Source organism: Thunnus albacares, chromosome 4 (genome assembly GCF_914725855.1).
Source record: "Thunnus albacares chromosome 4, fThuAlb1.1, whole genome shotgun sequence".
Lineage (NCBI taxonomy): Eukaryota > Metazoa > Chordata > Actinopteri > Scombriformes > Scombridae > Thunnus > Thunnus albacares.
In genome coordinates this window covers 23,839,821-23,857,964 of record NC_058109.1, presented here as the reverse complement: position 1 = coordinate 23,857,964, position 18,144 = coordinate 23,839,821, and the positions used below count along the sequence as shown (strand labels likewise).

At 39.2% G+C, this 18,144-nt stretch overlaps 1 protein-coding gene and 1 non-coding gene across 2 annotated transcripts; one reads left to right on the top strand and one right to left on the bottom strand.

Annotated features, from left to right (window-relative positions):
- Positions 1-3,592: 3,592 nt before the first annotated feature.
- ccdc3b (coiled-coil domain containing 3b) lies at positions 3,593-15,617 on the bottom strand. The gene is made up of 4 exons (XM_044349914.1): positions 15,291-15,617; positions 14,503-15,176; positions 9,938-10,112; positions 3,593-5,880 (listed from the first exon to the last, which is right to left on the bottom strand). The coding sequence occupies exons 2-4, from the start codon at positions 14,859-14,861 to the stop codon at positions 5,587-5,589; spliced, it is 828 nt and encodes a 275-aa protein (XP_044205849.1). The 5' UTR covers positions 14,862-15,176; positions 15,291-15,617; the 3' UTR covers positions 3,593-5,586.
- Positions 15,618-15,634: 17 nt separating this feature from the next.
- trnar-acg lies at positions 15,635-15,707 on the top strand. The gene has a single exon. It is a non-coding gene; the product is annotated as a tRNA-Arg (tRNA).
- The last annotated feature ends 2,437 nt before the right edge of the window (positions 15,708-18,144 follow it).

The following is an 18,144-nucleotide window of genomic DNA, read 5'->3' as shown; positions in this document are numbered from 1 at the left end:
AGCTAATTCTTTTTGGCTTTGTGCTGCATTTCTCTCTCTGGGGTCTCAAGATTCAGCTTAGAGTACAAGGCTGAGGCTAAAAGCATGGTATTGTGATTTTAGTTTGACTGGAACAGCAGAGGTCTTCGAGGGCAAACACACACATCAGTCATCTTTATTGAAACAGACGTGGACAGGCAACAATGAAAAATCACCTCCACCTCACCAGACTACAGCTGGTCAAGTGTAAAAAGATGATGAGGCGATGTTTAGGTTAAAATCGAGGCCATGTTCGTGGAGGTGCTGGCCAATGTGTTTTTGAGGCAGAAGATGGAATGAGAGAGCTGTGAGGAAAGTGTGAATGTCTGTGAGGAAAGCAGACGACGAGAAAAGGTATTGCTGGCATACATTGGGATACAACATATTATTTTAATTTAAATTTGGAATGCAGATTCTGCTGGTAATAAAGACATGTAGGAAAAACACACTGCTATGCCAGAGACTGTCACTGGGTGCATTTCTTCCTTTTTAGACATGCTAGCAGCAAGACTTCAGGGATGGCAGTGTTGGGGTGTTGGTCGGTGGGTTGGACCACCACTTGGACATTCATACTTTCCAGATGACGTATCCTAATGACTTTTGTGATTCCTTTGACTTTTTCCTCTAGTGTCATCAAGAGGTTGATAACTGTTGTTTTGAGTAAAATGTCTCAAGAATTGATGGATTGCCATGAAATTTGGTACAAACAGTATGTTCATGTTTCTCTCAGAATTAATTAACTTTGGTAATCCCTTAATAAACACAAAATATTGAACGATTCAAAATTTTTATTTGTCTAATATTTTGTTTTTTGGCCAAATACCTGCAAAACTAATGACATTCTCTTCAGTCTCTGTGCTCTGTGTTATAATGCTAATTAGTAAAAGTACATCACACTCAACCAAAAACAAAAGGCGGGACTGGGGTGCATGCAACCACCAAAGTTCAAAGTCAAAATTCACAGCAGTAAATTGAGCTAAATGCTAATGTCAGCATGCTAGCATGCTTGCAGAGACAAGGCTAAAATTGTGTCTAGCAAGTATAATGTTTACCATGTTCAACTTAGTTTCGCGTGTTGGCATGCTAACAACTTTGACGAAGAAAACAAAATAAAATAAACATCTAATTGATGGCATGCTAACAGGCAAAACTAAAGCTGTGTCTCAAATCACATACTTCCATTAGTACACTTCCATGTTGTACACTGTGTACACTATGTACTTACGTTTGCGTACGTTTACTTTGCGTAGTGCGCAAATTTCAACATGATAGTATAGTCCTAAATCGAACATGGCCGTTGTACACTTACTGGAAATAATTGCAAATTAGCATTAGCTAGTGTTAGCATTCACATTATCATTCGCACTACTAAATCATTACAGACTGCAAAATTAACCCAACAAACATACTGATGGCTTATATCCAACAATAGTATAGTGGTGCTTAGTGCTAAAAAACACATGTATAACTTACATTTGTTTAATGCATTTGTTTCACCGTAGTTACAATGTCCTCAGCTGCCATTTCCAGTTTGAAAAGTGGTCCCTCCCATTCCACTACATAGACAAGATGTTGACCATTGAGGGCGAGAAGTGTCCATAGTTCCACACTCAACTTTTTGACTGTTTTGAGTGCACCATCCATGTTCTCATAGTGCACTGCAATTTTCCATACTTCTCTGTGTGAACCGTTTATGTGCTCAAAATGTTTCGTGTAAGTACAGAAGTATGCAATTTGAGACACAGCATAAGATGGTGAACATGATAAACAATATACCTGCTTAACATCTGCATGTTAGCATTGTCACTGCAAGCATGCTGACATTAGCATTTAACTCAAAGCATCACTGTGAATTAGGACACAGCCTCACAAGGCCGATATGGCTGTCGACTTTTAGTCTAGTTTTAATGTAATAGAGGCGACTAATTCAAAACACCAAGAGCTGGGCTTCTCTTCCTAAAAGGAAACACCGGTTCTCCAAGTGCAGACCCAAGTAATTACCAACAGAAACTAAGGAGCCAATGGCAGGTTAGGCGTCTCAAAGTTAGAAATCTCTCTGGTGGATTTCTTCATACATGGGGAGCGATTACTGAATGAAAGAATAAGTGCAGCTGCTTGAGAAAGTATGAACAAAAAAAAAAGGAAAATGAGACACTATATTAACCAATTAGATATTCTGGGATAATCAATACAAAAAAAGCACCAGAGCAGCCAGAGAAAGTAACTGCATTTGAAAACATAAAACAAGGCAAGATAAATAAACCATATCCACAGATATCCCGGTCCTCAGGAAGGGACCACCACTGTGCAGTCGTATTGCCTGACATCTGTTTTGCAGCTTGGCAGTGCACGGTGGTTTATGTTGAGAAAGCAGTGTGTGTATATCATCTTTGGCCCAGGTCCATGGGATTTTGACAGTTGGCTGCAGGCAAGGTTGTCTGATGCAAAGGTTTCACGGGGAGAAGAAAGAGCCAACAAGGAGACAAGACGAGGAGTTCTGTGCAAGACTTTATCTCTTCACTTGAGAGGTCAAGCGATTTGCGAGAAGACAGCTTGTAAATGTCCCCTTTATACAATATCCTGCTTTACTACATCTGCAAGAAAGTCCCTGACATAAAGCATGTTTGAAATGTTTCCATCTTTTGTTTCTCCTCTTGCCATGCAAACCCGGCCTCTTATTGCCTTGGTTTTATGCGAAAGCGCCATATGGAAGAAATTTGGTTCAGCTCTCCTGGAAATTTTGTTGAAAATTTGAAATGGTCCTGTGGTCTTTCTGAAAGTGCACTGAAGCTAAACTGGACAAAAGCTTAAGAGGAAAAGGTCAAAATAGGGCCAATTTATTTTTAAGATTTATGTTGCTTTTGAATTTGCACCAGTTCTTTGAAAACCTTTGATTTATTAGCACATAATCACACCAAACATACTGTGCATGCCAGAAAGCATTTATCATTTGTGAGTTGGACACTTGTTAAGCAGGAAACATTACAATTGAGGGTTGAAACTTAAATTCATTACCCTGCTTTCTAAGTAGTTGCTTTGTTCTGCTGTTTGGCTAGACACATTTATTTTAATACATTGATTTGCAGATGAAAGGAGCTTTAGAACATTAAATAGTGTTAGACTGTTGAGTGATCAGGAAACTGGCTCAAAATCTTACATGAAACCAGTTTCTGTATCTGATTTGGCAAATCAGAAAAACATAGTGAGGCAAAATGATACAAGCATAAAACAGAAGTCTAATTCAAATCCCTTTTTTCAATGTTTTGGTCCTGCAACACACTGACTCCCCCGCCCCCCCTTTCCCACTAGTTCATGTGGTGCTGCATAGGAAGCTGTTTTTACAATTCTGCACAATATTGATTTGTTGTTTGATTTATAAACTAAAAACTTCCTGCATTTAGATGTTATCATAACTGTGTATCAGAGACTAATCTTGGCAATAATCATTTTTTAATCTTTAAATGTTTTATTTCTTTCAAAATCCTCAGAATAACTTAACATGTGTATGTGTTATGCAGATGAAATCAACTAAAAACAACCATATAGGAAGTTATGTAAAAGTTTATTTATTTAAAAAAAAATGTCAGTAACTGTTATACAAATGATTATGCTATTGGCAAAGCAAACCAGATGTTTATTGTTTAGAGAAAGAAAAATAATAATGACAGCAAATACAGAAAGTATAATAAATGCAAACTTGAAATTCTGACACAGAAAAAGCCAATCCTGTACCACGCCAGACTCACTGGCTGGTCTTAATGGATGCTCAGCACCCTGTTTTCAAATACAAAAACTACACTTTCATTCATTACAATTTGTATGAATGGACTTGCAAAAAGGAGGACTCTTGGGGTAAAGTTCCCTGAATTTAACAATTTTGGGATAGTTTTAAGGATATAAATAGATCTAACAAGAAAATAAAAAGTAATGCTAGAGAAGAAAGATGTGACATCATGTCACTTCAGCACAGGAGCTCCTCTGCAATGAAACACTTACTGTATATACATAGTCAGAGCATTACTGTATGTCCCTCCATTCACACCACACATGGTATTTTTATACTCACAACGGCCTTGCACGTCCAGCATACAGTCTTTCAGCATCCCAATTTAACCCATGGCTTATTTTTCTAAAAGATTTAAACTAATGAAGTGATTGATTTCACATCTTGCAATTAATAAATGGTTATTTGTGTTCCCTTAACTTTTAAACCCCAGCTTGATTATGATTGAACATCAACAGAGTAGAAGTCAGCTGTCAGTGTAAATGATATATACGGAAGATGAGACATGTTCACATCAGATTGTCCAACTGTGGACTCTCAAAACACAAAGGTTGATTTGATTTTGGCAATAATGTTTCTGAAATAAGAAACAAAACCAATTCTAATATTTATACAATGCATGATGTGTCCAGCACATAAAATTAAATTGCTTTAACATTGTCTACATGTTGTTCAAAACAATGCATCTGCCAGCTATAACCTCTTGTTCATTATTCACTGATGGTATATGGTTTGAAAATTGTTTGTGATGCCACTGAATTAACAGACAAAGGTGAGAGTTGGGGGGTTTTGATCATATTGGACTAATGGGCTGAAATAAGAATTAAAGGTGCATTGTGTAGAATTTAGGGGCATCTAGTAAACAGACTTGGCAAAAATGGAATATAATATTCATTATTATGTTTTAATTAGTGTATAATCACCTGACAATAAGAATCATTGTGTTTTCGTTACCTTAGAATGAGCCCTTTATATCTACATAGGGAGCAGGTCCTTCTCCATGGAGCCGGCCATGTTGCACCAGCATGTTTCTACAATAGCCCAGAACGGACAAACCAAAAACTGGCTCTAGAGAGGGCCTTTCATGTTTTTCGCGAGTTTTGCAGCCACCATAGGTTCTCCTGCATGCTTGGAAATGGAAGGTGAGGGGGAAGAGTACTCAGTTTGTTACAATCTGCAACCTCACCACTAGATGCCACTAAATCCTACACACTGCACCTTTAAGGAGATTTAGATGAAGATCACTTTACTCCTGTGAAACTATATACGTCCCTTATCTCACAGGCTGCTAATCCTTCACTTTAGTTCATCTGGGGACACAATATAGGTCAAATGAAAGCCCCTCTCTCCACACACACACACACACACACACACACATTCAGTTCTTGGAAGTATATGGATAAGGATGTAAATAGGAATGAATGGTTTCTTTGTAGTCAACAGTCTAAATGGCACAGTTCAATTTTACCAGAAATAAAACTACAATGTTGGTTGGTCCAATAAAACCAATGTGTTGTTTTTTTTTAAATTTCTCTGCAGAACAAATTTCCATGCAGAGCTAATGCCTCGTCATAAAGTGCAACCGCAGTATGTTCCTTTTGAAAAAAGCATATTAATTAAGTTGAAGACATGGATAATGTCATGAAATACCAATCTGCTGTTAATTATTGCCACAGTTGCTGTCACTTCCCCCAGCTTTTCACACAATACACTTTCATTTTGCTCTGTCTCTGACACTTCATTGGGAGCCAAGGTTGGTTTGCATAGTTTACAGTTGGAAAAAACTAGTTTTTTAGCTTCTTGGAGAGGACCTTTTTGAGTGGAGGGCCCTTCTGGTCCTGGGTAGTGTCCTGATCCGGATGGGTTTGGGGGGTCTTTGACTCATAGAGCTGTTTGAGGCTGAGGGTCTGTTGCTCCTTCATTGTCTCTCGTTGGGCCTGGCGCAACAGACGTTTCATGGTCTTCACCTTTTCCCGCAGGTGGCCGTTGGCTTTCTCCAAGGAGCGCACCTTCTGGGAGAGAGTCCTCACCCTTTCCTCCTCCTCAAAGAGAGCCTTCTGCACCGTAGAGCACAACAACTGTGACGAGAAAAAGGAGTTCAGGTAAAAATGGTAAGATATAAGTTTGTTTATTACAATTTTTACAGTAAATACTTTTGAAATGTCTGGAAGAGCATGACGAGCATTTGATTAAGTGGATTTAAGGAAAACGTGATAAACTGTCAAACATTCATGTGTCAAACGCTGATCAGCTACTTTCAGGTTACTTACAACTCCCTTCTCAAAGAAGGCCAGTATAAATCATCAAGATTCCCCACAGAATTTCATCCTCCACTGCCTTTTGAGTGAAATCACATTTGGAGACGTATGCCATCACGGCTTGTATTTAATGCTGGTGTCAGATTTAATGTATTTTTGTAACATTTATGATGTAGCACCTGACAGATCTGCTGTTTTTGATCAGTCAGTGGAACTTGAATTTCCTCTGGATAAATCAAATAAGAGAACACATTTGGCTTGCTCTTTAGGCTGACAACCAGTGCCAACAGCTCGTAAGTCTTTCAGCATATTGTATGAGTAAGTCAAATAAAACTGATTCTTTTTTTTTTTTGGCAGCTTGTTGCCTAAAAAGAGAGAGAAAGGGAAGGGGGGAAAAGGCAAGAAAGCAATCAAATATTTTTGAGATGGCACCTGTCTTGCCATGGGACATTTGGAAATGTGTCAAAAAAAGTTACCATGTTATGTCCTGCTCTTTTTAGTCAAAGACAACACACACTGTACTCCAGGTAGGGATAAGATAAATCTGAGGTAATGAAAATGGTTACACAACATGCACCCTCTGTTATAGCGCTGTGAGATGAAACCCAACATGCCTGCGAACCTGCGAAAGACGATCCAAAGGCCCGGACCTTTTCCTAGGTGAAAAAATTAGCTCCAGATGCCTGTGACTGCATGCCTGTCTGCCTGAGTGTGGATTTCCTCTGCAGATCCTAATGCGTCCACATGGGCCAGCGTGAAACACTGATGTAAATTCCCTGCCATCAGATAACAACCGCTGAGGGTTTTGAGGAAATGTTAAAAATGTGCTGCCGGCTGCTGGACCACATCACTGGTTAGTACATTACTCCCTGTAATATTAGCTGTGAATTTTTTTCCCATGTGCTCTTACCTATTCCCTAATGGGATCTGAAGGGGCATGAAACTTTATAATGCAAAGGCTGAAGTTTAGGAGCAAGACAATCAAGTTATGTGAAGCAGAGGGTGTAAAATGGCATCCCTACTACGTGCACCCAGATATGACAAAATATACATAAACACAAACATAAGACACCTACAGTTGGTTCATATTTCCATGTCTACAGTGTTGTTCCAGGTTCAACTGCAGTGTGGACGAATACTTAGGTAATTGCCCTTGAAAAAGTCTGGAGCCAAGAATGAGATGCAATCACTCGCCTTTCTAAGACATACAATATAAACACTCCATTTTTAAGCTTTTGTGCAATATTGATGTCACCTGGACATCCAAACTAGAAAGCAGAAAGAGTACAGTTATATAATACCCATGCAATGTGAAGTCATTGGTAATAATAAGCACTTTCTTGTAGCACATGTCGGAGATAAAGCTTGATAATGAAGTAAAAGAGTATGTAACGTAAGCTGATTCTTCTTTTATCTCCCTGTTTACACTGGGAGCTAAAATTATAATAATAACTGACAGAGTCACAAACAGAGTAAAATAATAGACGATAAACAGGATACCGGCTAATTTGAAGCAGTTATAGGCAGGTAAAAAATGATAATTGAGAATGCTCTCAAAGTTACAAAGGCGTATAAAAGCTTTGATTCTAAGCATAATTGCAGATTATTTCATGAGACTGCCATAATAACAGGAAAAGCAATCATTTCTAAATCAATTCTGGTGCATTGTAGTTAAGTACGGATCAGAGTTCAAGAGCAGTAAAGATGAGATAGAAGATTTTTCAACAAGGACTTTGTAGAGAAATATATACAGTCAGTGAAGGCAAAGCGTCCATATCATATAAAATGCAGTTGTGTATATTGAAATTACTCCCAGTCCTGAACGACTCAGAGGAAAGCTGGTTCTGTTCAGTGCAAAAAACATCAGTCACAGTTTATCAGCAAGGTGCTCTATATGATACTATATTTAAAGATCAAGCTGTATGAGCCTGCATTGTATTTAATTTGCATTAAGGTCTAGAAGATTGTTAAAGGGGCAGCTTTTTCAAGTCTGAGAAAATCACTCAGGTGACATCACATCAGTAATCTTGGCTTGGCCTTGGAGACTGCACATTTTTAACAGAAGGTCTGCATAAACTGGGGTCATGGATTTTGAACAATATGGGTGTTAACCTGACATGGAGGGTCAAACAAAAGATAGTACTAAGTTGTTTTTTCAGGACATCTCAGCCTCTGCTATGATTCAGTCCACTCTTTTTTAAATCTGTCTGTTGCAAGTCCTCCAACTATATGAAAGTGAAACACTAAATGGCTGGAGCGTCTTGCAGTGCATTGAAGGAGAGTTGTAATTACTGACTGGACAGAGGGAGATATTTAATATACTGTAAAATTGGGTGGAAAGGAATTTGACAATCACACACAGAAGAGACAAAATAATCTTTATATAAATGGTGAACAGGGCAGGGCCTAAAATGGATCCTTGTGGCACACCATTAGTAACCAGCAGGGATTTATCAACCAAGATGTAATCTATACTCCAATTCCACAAAGAAAAAGCTTTATATTTTGTTCAAGACTGAAGTATCATGTACCATCTCAGGAGGACACATGTTTGAAACCTTTGTGAGGAAGCAAAACTTAGTTAGACCATATTAACCAAAGCTGTAATCTTTTTAACATGTGAGCAGGAATTAGTTTTGTGTCCAACCATCAGACCAGGACAGTGTTACTGACCCTTCAAAGCTAATATTTCTGCATGAGTGTTGGGAACATAAAACTGTGGGAAAACTCTGCTTGTTGAAAAAATGTTTTCATTGCTGATAAAGTTTGGCGATAAATTTTATGATGAATACATGCTTTTTTTGATTTCCTGACAAAAAACACTTGATTATGTGATGTGTATGACATGACCTGATCTAATGTGAGTTTAGGTCAGCTGTCAACAATGGTTGCTCAGGACCAGAAAAAAACAAAGTCTGTTTTTAGTTTGCTAGGAGGAAATCTAATCATGAGAATGATGTAAGAAAGCAGCACTGATATCTAATGTTGCTCTGTAATTATAATCACAGGCCTGACCCAAAAGTTTGCTGTTAATGGAAATACAAACCATGTTTTTGCTTTCATGAGTAGTCAGAAAATGATTGGAAACAGACAGAAGAAGACTGACCTAAATCAGAGGGATTATGCCAATGGTTTATATTCATTAAGGGGGATAAAGCACTGGTGGGTGACTGGAAACCATTTACACGCTGACACATGGGCCTTGAGACGAACTGCTGGAAACTCACATAGTCAAGAAGCACCAGGTGTTACAGTAGTGTTTGCCAATGGTGTTTAAGTACAAATAAGATTTCATCAACTAAACAGTGACAGAAAAGTGTAAACTGGAGCTCTAGATTATTGACCCAAATCATTTTAAAATCTGATGTATATCAAAATGAATGTCACAGGCCTTAAACAGAGTAATGACCTTCAGATACTCATATGTCACTTAGTTGGACGTTAGGGATCTCATCTTTAGGCATAAGAAAATAGTCAATTATACAACAAAATGGTTTGCCATAGAGCTGGCAAGAACAATGTTTTCTAAAGTAGATTTTCCCTTTAAACATAGTGAGTTCTTTGTCTGGCCAAACCTCAGAGAATGTGCGTTTGGTTTCCCATGCATTAAGAACATATATAACTTGCCAGCTTCTCTGTAGTACTCATTTGAAAACAACAGGATGTAATATTTAATCCCTTTTTTGTGCACTACCATACTGGAGCTCAATGCACTCTTTAACCCCGAATCAAGTGTGTAGCCACTATGAATCTGCGGCAACTGGATCAAAATAGATGTCCTTTCTCACTGAGTCTGAAATAGATGACGTCAAAAAGGTCAAACATTTCATCAACACTAGGATGTGGTCTATGATGGTGGTTGTGAGTGGCTACGTACCCGGCTGTCCTCCTGAGCCTCCCACTCTGGGGTGTAGGTGTGGACCTGAGTACCAGGTGTGCAGTTGGAAAACTGGAAAAGGCTGGCAAACATGCGGTGGTTCTCAGTAGTGTCCGGGAAGATGGGGTCCTGGAAGTTCACTCCATGAGGGACGATATTGTAGTTTTCATCCATCCTGCATGGCAGGAAGGGAAGATAATGTATTGACATCGTTGTAAACAATGGTACAAAACTTGAGCAACAAGAAATTGTGTGATACTTAACCCAGATAATCCATTTAAATTATGGCAAATGGACTGGTTTGAACTATTTATCCAAGACTCAGTTTCAATGAATCTCTAGTGACAACAGAGTATAAAGTTGACGAACACAAACCAGCAGCAAAAGTTGGAAAATTTTGAAACAAAACCTCTCAACATACAGTATATGCAGACTTGTTTACAGACCCTGCTCTATTTTTTTCAAATTCAAGCATTGTGTGGGTGAGTCAAGCCAGCAAATTACAAGCCAAAGAGATTTACTGTGTGTGTTTCATATCTTCTTCTACCATGTGAAGTGTGTGAGGGAGGAAATACTGAAGCAGTGTATTTCCATACATCTGGATTCCATCTTGTATCCCTCGAGGGACATCAAAAGTTTGGTTGTCCCTGTCAGAGACTGTGTAGATGTTTGTGAGGTTATGTGTGTGTATGTGTGTTGAGAGAGTACGAAAAAAGCTGATGTTTTGCGTCAACAGAAGAGGTCAGAGGTCAAATGTAGCGATAAGGAGGTTAGAAGGAGTCGTGGATGCAGACTTACAATGACAGAAAAAAGACAGTATTTGGTTGTTTTCTTTTGAGAGATAAGTTAAAAATCTTGAAGGAGTGAGATATAGGCTAACATTGAACAGCAGTGAACATATGGCTTGGACAGAACACTCAATCTGTCTCATTTAAAGGTCCTGAGGGAGATCCCTGGTCGCATTTTTCTCCACGCTAGGTTCTGATTCGTCCTGTCCTGGGAATGCACTGTCATGATTGATTGGAGAGGCTATTTTTGTCCAAGACAATTTTGTTGGGCTTTTTCTAACAGGAAATGGACATCCACTGGAGACTGCAATGAGAACTTTTCAGTTTTGGCTCACTCATACAATGTCTAGGACTCTGTGTTGTAAAGTTGCTAAACAGCACTCCTCTGAGCACTGATCTGTTTTAGGTTTGTGAATGGGAGTCTCACATTAGCAAGAACGCCACAGAGCAGCACAAAGGCAATGTTTTAGCTATATCCCATTTCTACTTTCAATCTACTGATGGGCAATACTCATGAAAGTTAACATTCACTCTTATTGAATATGTGGGTAAGACCTTAGGTAAAAGCAAACCATTTGAGAGAAAGAAATATCCACAGTAAATGGTCTCTATAAGGTTGTAAAAAAGTTAATATGAAGCTATAACAGCAGCCAGTTAGTTTAGCTAAGCATAAAAATTGGAAACCGGGATAAACAGGTAGTCTGACTCTGTCTAAAATTATGTATAAAAATAGTATATGGAGAAAACACACATTTTCCATCTCATCAGGCGTTAATACTACCTGGAAATTTGGAAAATGTGTTAGTTATTGTAAATTAGATGGTTTGTCATGGTTGGATGGTTTGCAAAGATGTTGCAGTGCAATCCTATATTAAGGCTATATTTGGACTAATTATGGACCAAAACAGACATCCATCTTGGGCCAAATGTGGACCAAATCAGATGGACTAAATGTGGCCCAATTTTCAACACCTATTTTTGGGCTAAATAACGGCCATGACTGCCCAATCTGATTTGGCCCAAAAAAACAATGTCCGTGGACGCTTGGTCGGCAGCAGCCAGGTAGCTTGGCTTAGCATAAAGACTAGAAACAGGGGTAAATAGTTAGTCTGGCTCTGTCTAAAGGTAACAAAATCCACCTACAAGCACCCCTGAAATTCAGTGATTAACATGTATCTCGTTTATTTAATCTATAGAAAAACTGAAGTTGCACTTTTATGGGGAATCTATATCAGGGTCTGTAATTCACTAGCTTTAAATGTGGTGTTAGGCAGATTTGTTACCTTCGAACAGCACTATGTTACTGTAAGCTGTTTCCCCCTTTCTCCAAACTTCCTGCTAAGCTAAACTAACCAGCTGCTAGCTGTAGCCTAATTCTAAACAGGTATAAGAGTGGTATCAATCTTCTCATCTAACTCTCGGCAAGAAAGCAAATAAAAGTATTTCACGAATGTCCCAAAACGTGTGGTTTAGCTAGTTATCTGATCTCTGCCATTTAAAAGTGACCTCCTAGCCAGAATTTTGGAATCTCACGTAATTAGAGCACAGTCAATTACAGTCCAACAGAGCACTTCATAATGTTTCCATTACTTGTTAGCCAGAGGAGGATAATAAAACTCATGTATCATTAACACATTATTTAATACCCATCTAAACTATGTTTTGTTTCTTATTGGTCTATATCCTTTGTGGGCTGAAGAAGTCATCTGCAAAGTAAAATGTTTTGGTAAACAATGACAAAAGACCACTGCATTGGTTTACTGCAGTAATCACTTCTTAATTATCATCAGGTCTGCACTCGAATGGATCTCTGTTGTAACTAGCTTCAGGAAGTTTCCAATGGTTTGTTGCCAGACTGATTACAGGGATAACGTCTGGATGTTTTCATCATCACAACAGGGGACAGCAAAGTCATCCCTGGAGGTGTGATTAACTCAAACTTTTGAAATCATCTTAAAAGTCTTCCCACACTGCACTGCATGATCACACAGATGTGAGAGTGGTTCTGTCTATATAATGTGTGATTAAAAAATACTGTTGTCCTTGGCTGTGCTTCAGACCCTCATGTGGGACAGCTAAACATTAAACCTGAGGAATGCTTTTCAATGCCCCCCCCCCCCCCCCCCCCCTCTGAATATGTAACTCTTCATCTGTTTGAGAGAAACAGCAGAATGTGAGAGAAATATTTGGAAAGCCTGTCAGTGCACGTTCCCCTCATTGAATGGCACACTGCTGTATTTCAGCAGTGCTGGGCAGACAAAAGGTGGTCCTACTGACCGTTGGCGCGCTGATAACTCTCCTGAGTGAAAATTCTTTGCAGCTTTACCTTCTAGCTGTTGGGAAAAGTCTGGCTCTGTAATTACACTGGCTGGAATGCAATAGAGGTTTCCTGAGTAACAGTGTTGTTTCTGTCCAACACAGACATTTAAGCATTAACCTGCCGCATACTTTTTTGAAATCTGAGCGGAAAGTTTGGCAGGTTATTAAATATATTATTAAGCTGAAATGAATATGGAATCACATGCTGATTAAAAGAGAGTATGTACAGTAAGGATGGTGCCAGTCCTCTGTTTTTGAGTGCAAATGTTTCCTTACTGGCTGGCGATTGATTGAATCCTTCGAGAGTCCTTACTTCCCTTTATGACAGATCTCAGCACAGGTCTGAGGAGTTGCTGGTTTTCATTGTAAAACCAGCTCAGGCAAAGAGGGGAGGTGAGGGTTCAACCCATGGATTTTACATTACACTCATAGAAATGACATTACATCTACATAGTGGATTTTGCTCAAAATGTTGGACCTTCCGAACACCTTCCCCAAAGGTTATGAACCATTTAACAAAGAGAAAAAGATCTGCATCTGCCTAGAAGGCTTATTTTCATCTGTTGTCCCTTGCCAGGTGTTTAAAAATCACCTTTCTTTCCTCTTTACATTTAGAATGCTTTTCAGATCCTGAAAGCCACTGTACTTTAGATACACTGTCCAGTTTGGATGAATTATGTGTAATGAATTAACTAAGCTGGATGAATGTCTTTCTATGGTATGGTATCTGTATTTCTGTGCAGGAGGGACTGATAACAAATTCATCCATTGCATGTAAATATGTAAACATTATGTGTAAATGTGCGAAACTAACATTCATTTGAGCTGAATACAAGTTAACCTTCTATGCTTCAACACTTCATGCTTCTCACATTAACAGAGAATGAAATACTGTGTGTGCTCTCTTTCACAATAACAAACCATACTACTGTTCACAAACATTTTGGCATTCATGGTAATACATTCCAATAACAGCGCTGTCCGTCATTGCTGGATGAGTTTCTATAGACATTCCTCACAAAACTTGACAAAGTTGATACCTGATTCTCAAGGACCCAGTTCAGTTTTTATCTTTTCTGTTTTACAGAAAATTTGTCATGTGTTCTCTGATGGGAGAAAGCTAAGACAGATTTATTCTGGCAATAAAAATACATTTGGACAAGAGGATGCAAGAGGGACATCAATGTTATGCTCATCTTGGGACAACACAGACAGACTGACAAAATGATGATGATATGCTTGAAACATTTGAGATATATGGTAAAGGTCAAGTTATGATAGATCAAAAAACAGTTGATCAATTTGTTGGGAATCATAAAACGTTTTTCCTCTAACTTAATTGACTGATAACGTTTGCAAAAGACTGACTAGAACTCCTCACTGCACTTTATGTGACAGGGGCCACTCAAACTTTCTGCATCTGTGATTTAAAAAAAAAAAATCAGAGGGATTTCTCACCTGAGAAAGAAGTAGTAGTTGTTGTTTTTGGTGACACTGTAGGAGAAACAGGGGAAGTAGCCCAGGCCGGTGACATTGAACCTGGAGCCAGCGGGGACCTCGAGCATGCTGCCCCACGCCTGGTCGCACAGCAGCTCGATCTCGGCGGAGAAGAGCAGGTCGGTGTCGTGCTGCCACGGCAGGTAGTTATACACGCTGTACGATTCCTTGTGCAGCGCCAACACCTTGGCGAAGACTATGATCTCCGCCAGCTCGGCTCGGCACGCTTCTGTCTGTGGTCTCCAGTCGTGGGGCAGCTGACACCCCCAGCTCCCATCAGGACCGGCCGCTGCCAGAATAAACGCCAAAATAATCCACATGATCCGGCGGAGAGAAGACGACTGCGGGTCAGTGAAGCGCCGGAGCGCACGATGCTGCTGATGGATGGATGAAGTCACGAACAAAACTGCAGGGCTTTCACACAATGCACATATTTCCACCAGTGCTGACTCAACTTATATGCACAGTAAGTCAATTTAAACAAAGGTTTTATCCAACAAAACAGCCCTATGCAGTTGGTAACTTTCTCTGCTCTCTGCGGTCCCTGTTCCCTCCTCCAACCACAATACCTGTGATCGTGGATCACCGGGACCAGCCCATTCACAACACCAGCATCCCCTGCAGAAGCTCCTCACCTTTAAGATGAGATCAGCAGGAGCAATAAAAAACAAACAAAATCAAAACCCCCGTGCAATAAACCTTGCGTGTGAAATTTACAAATGAGCATTATAACAAATTCAAACTCATACGTGGTAAGATTTGGTGGCAACAATGCAACAAATAAACCATTGTGAAGTCTCAACAGCAAACAATAAAAGACTAAGGTTAGAATTAAATGTAGGAAAGATCATTTGGCGCCCTCTAGTGACAAGATAAGGATACAGGGCCCTTAGTGGAGTGAGAATTGTCACTTTTCTTTTGATTTTTCCTTAGCTGTTGTATTCTGTAGACCTAACTATTAAAACTGCACAGAACTGCTCTCTTTGTGTGCAGCTGGTGGTATGGTCGGCTGATACATTGATTAGCTGCTCTACCATAAAGAGAATCAAAGATCCTGTCAGTCAGAACTGAGGGAATAACAGAAGTATGCATCGGGCCAGTGGCGCAATGGATAACGCGTCTGACTACGGATCAGAAGATTCTAGGTTCGACTCCTGGCTGGCTCGACTTTTCATACTTATATTATAAATTCAGCATAATTCATTCAGTGTAATTCATAACACCATGGAATAATAATCAGCTAATAATAATGTTACAGAAACAGCAAAGAGTGAACTTAGTTAAATAACTACAAAGAAAATGCTCCTTCAGGGCAAATACTGCTGGTTTTGTATTTTAGCCGGCGTCTCAGTTATAACTCATTCAAAAAGAAAACACATTAGGACTCTGCAGGGTTAGTAACCAGTGCTACTCTGACAGGTAAACGTGCTAAACCACATCTTTCCAAAAAACACTGTGTAAATTCAGTGATGATGTATTTCGCTTATAGTTCAATTATAATTATCTCATAATTAGGCCTATATTAGTTCCAATTCAACTCAACATTTGCTTATCAGGACACAATTGTCATTATCAAGTTATAATGTCTTAATGACTGATACCAAGCTTTCCAGCATTATGACAAATCATACTGTGAGATATACATATTTTATATGTACTTATGTAACTTGACTCGTAAAGTTTGAATACTTCAATAAGTCCCTTGACATACAGTACGTAAGTGACTGTACATGAATGGATCCCTCAGTACAGTAGATATAAATCAAACCTCTGGGTGGCAGCATCATCAAGTATCAAGGCTTTAATGCCTGGAGTGTTATTTTACAGCTTTACAGTTCTTCAATATTCAGATACATCGCAGTCAACAGTGTGCAAATCACTTCAATTACTCTCATGCAACTTTTAATTACTTATGCTTCTCTTCAAAAGATTCACCTATCACATTAGCATAGTTTGCATTACATTTAGAAGACATGAGGGCTACAGCCAGGCAGTGAGTACAGATTTCACCCGAGGGTCTTCTGCTCATATAATCATGAAGTTGTACACTAATTAAGAGAAGTCTGTTTCTGCTGGGTGAACATATGCAGAAGCACATAGTTCTTACTCCATAGTCAGTATGAAGTGAAAGTCCTATTTTGTTATGAAGTGTACAAAAACAGGAAGCAGATGTGAGACATAGAGAGCTTCCAGACTTTGTTACAGTGTCCTTTAACATACTTGGCATTTCTATTATTTCCAGATCTCATGTCCAGGTCACATTCACTGAGGCCACGGCCTCTAACGACATCAGTGCAGTCGTGCTGAGATTGAATTTGTCAAACAAAGTTTTTCTATTCAAGGTGTGTGACCAGGGAGAATATTATAGTAGGTGCCATGTGTATGTAAACCTATGGCTCGATGGAAGTAGTGAACAGACTGCCTAAAATAATGGGTTTATTTTATTTTCAGTTTTTCTTTAGCACCATGAAATAATTGCAGATATGGTTCAATGTTCTGTGTTGAAAAAGACAGTTGTTTGTGTGATGTCTTAACTGGTGTTTTTTTGTTACTGTATTTTCTTTTCAGACACTATTATATGAATTTATTGATTGTTTGAACATTTTTGAGACCACATCACAGTTTGGTGTTTAAAGCTCCATGACCTAAAGAACTGGCATTACTCACTGCACCCAAATGCTACAACAGCAGTTAGTTTTTCTCTATTGTTCAGATGCCCCTTAGTCATACTGAATCATAGCCCATCATATTGCAAGAAAATGTTCTGATCACAGCAGATACAAAGTTTTAAGATTTTAAATAGACCTTTAAAATGTTAAAATACATTTCAGCTATCCATTCAAACACACAAAAGATTTTTCTGATCACTTGAGCATTCTCTACACTCCCACACACATTTGTCCTATCGCCACTGCTCAATACAAACACATCCAATGCCCGCACGTCGTCCCCTTGGGAATGCAGCTGGGACGGTGGTGGGCGTGGGGATTTTGTGACAAAGTTCCAGGAGCTGAAAGGGGGCCACAACACTCAAGTGTGTGTGAGATATGGAGAGTCTGCATAAGGACATGGCTGCAACACTGCTGACTGTGATGCTCGTGGTCACCTACATCTGTGAGGGTGGTGAGTCTGCCTTTCTTGGAAATAACACTGATATTTCATGACATAATGCAACCTATCAGCTATTATCTGGGAAATTAATGTGTCTGTGTCATCTGTTTATGTAATGTAGCACTGCTAAGAAAATCAACAGCATCTGACTTCCTTCAAAAAATAAGAGCAAAGCGTGTATCAGAGTGTTTTCCTGGAGGTTGCAGCACGGAGGACAGTGAGGCTGGGGAGCTGATAGAGGTGGATGTAAGTTCTCATTATTTGTGCTTTCTTTCATATTCTGTGCTAGTAAAGAATTATCTACAGTATTGCAATGATGCACCAGAAAACAAATTTTACAGATGTAGTCTTATATTTATTATTGCCTAAACCAAACCTCCTAGAAACCAGAACATATTGAGATCCAAAACCTGGAACTGCTGCACTGATGATAATTAATATGATTATTTTTTCGTTGGAAAGTCAGAGTAGTGGTGAAAGGCAACAAAGACT

Excerpts from the sequence above, each read along its gene's own strand:
- ccdc3b (XM_044349914.1), bottom strand. The coding sequence starts at position 14,861 with ATGTGGATTATTTTGGCGTTTATTCTGGCAGCGGCCGGTCCTGATGGG. Across the intron at positions 10,113-14,502 it reads AACTACTACTTCTTTCTCAG|GATGGATGAAAACTACAATA; the intron begins GTGAGAAATCCC and ends CCTGCCATGCAG. Across the intron at positions 5,881-9,937 it reads AGGCTCAGGAGGACAGCCGG|TTGTTGTGCTCTACGGTGCA; the intron begins GTACGTAGCCAC and ends TTCTCGTCACAG.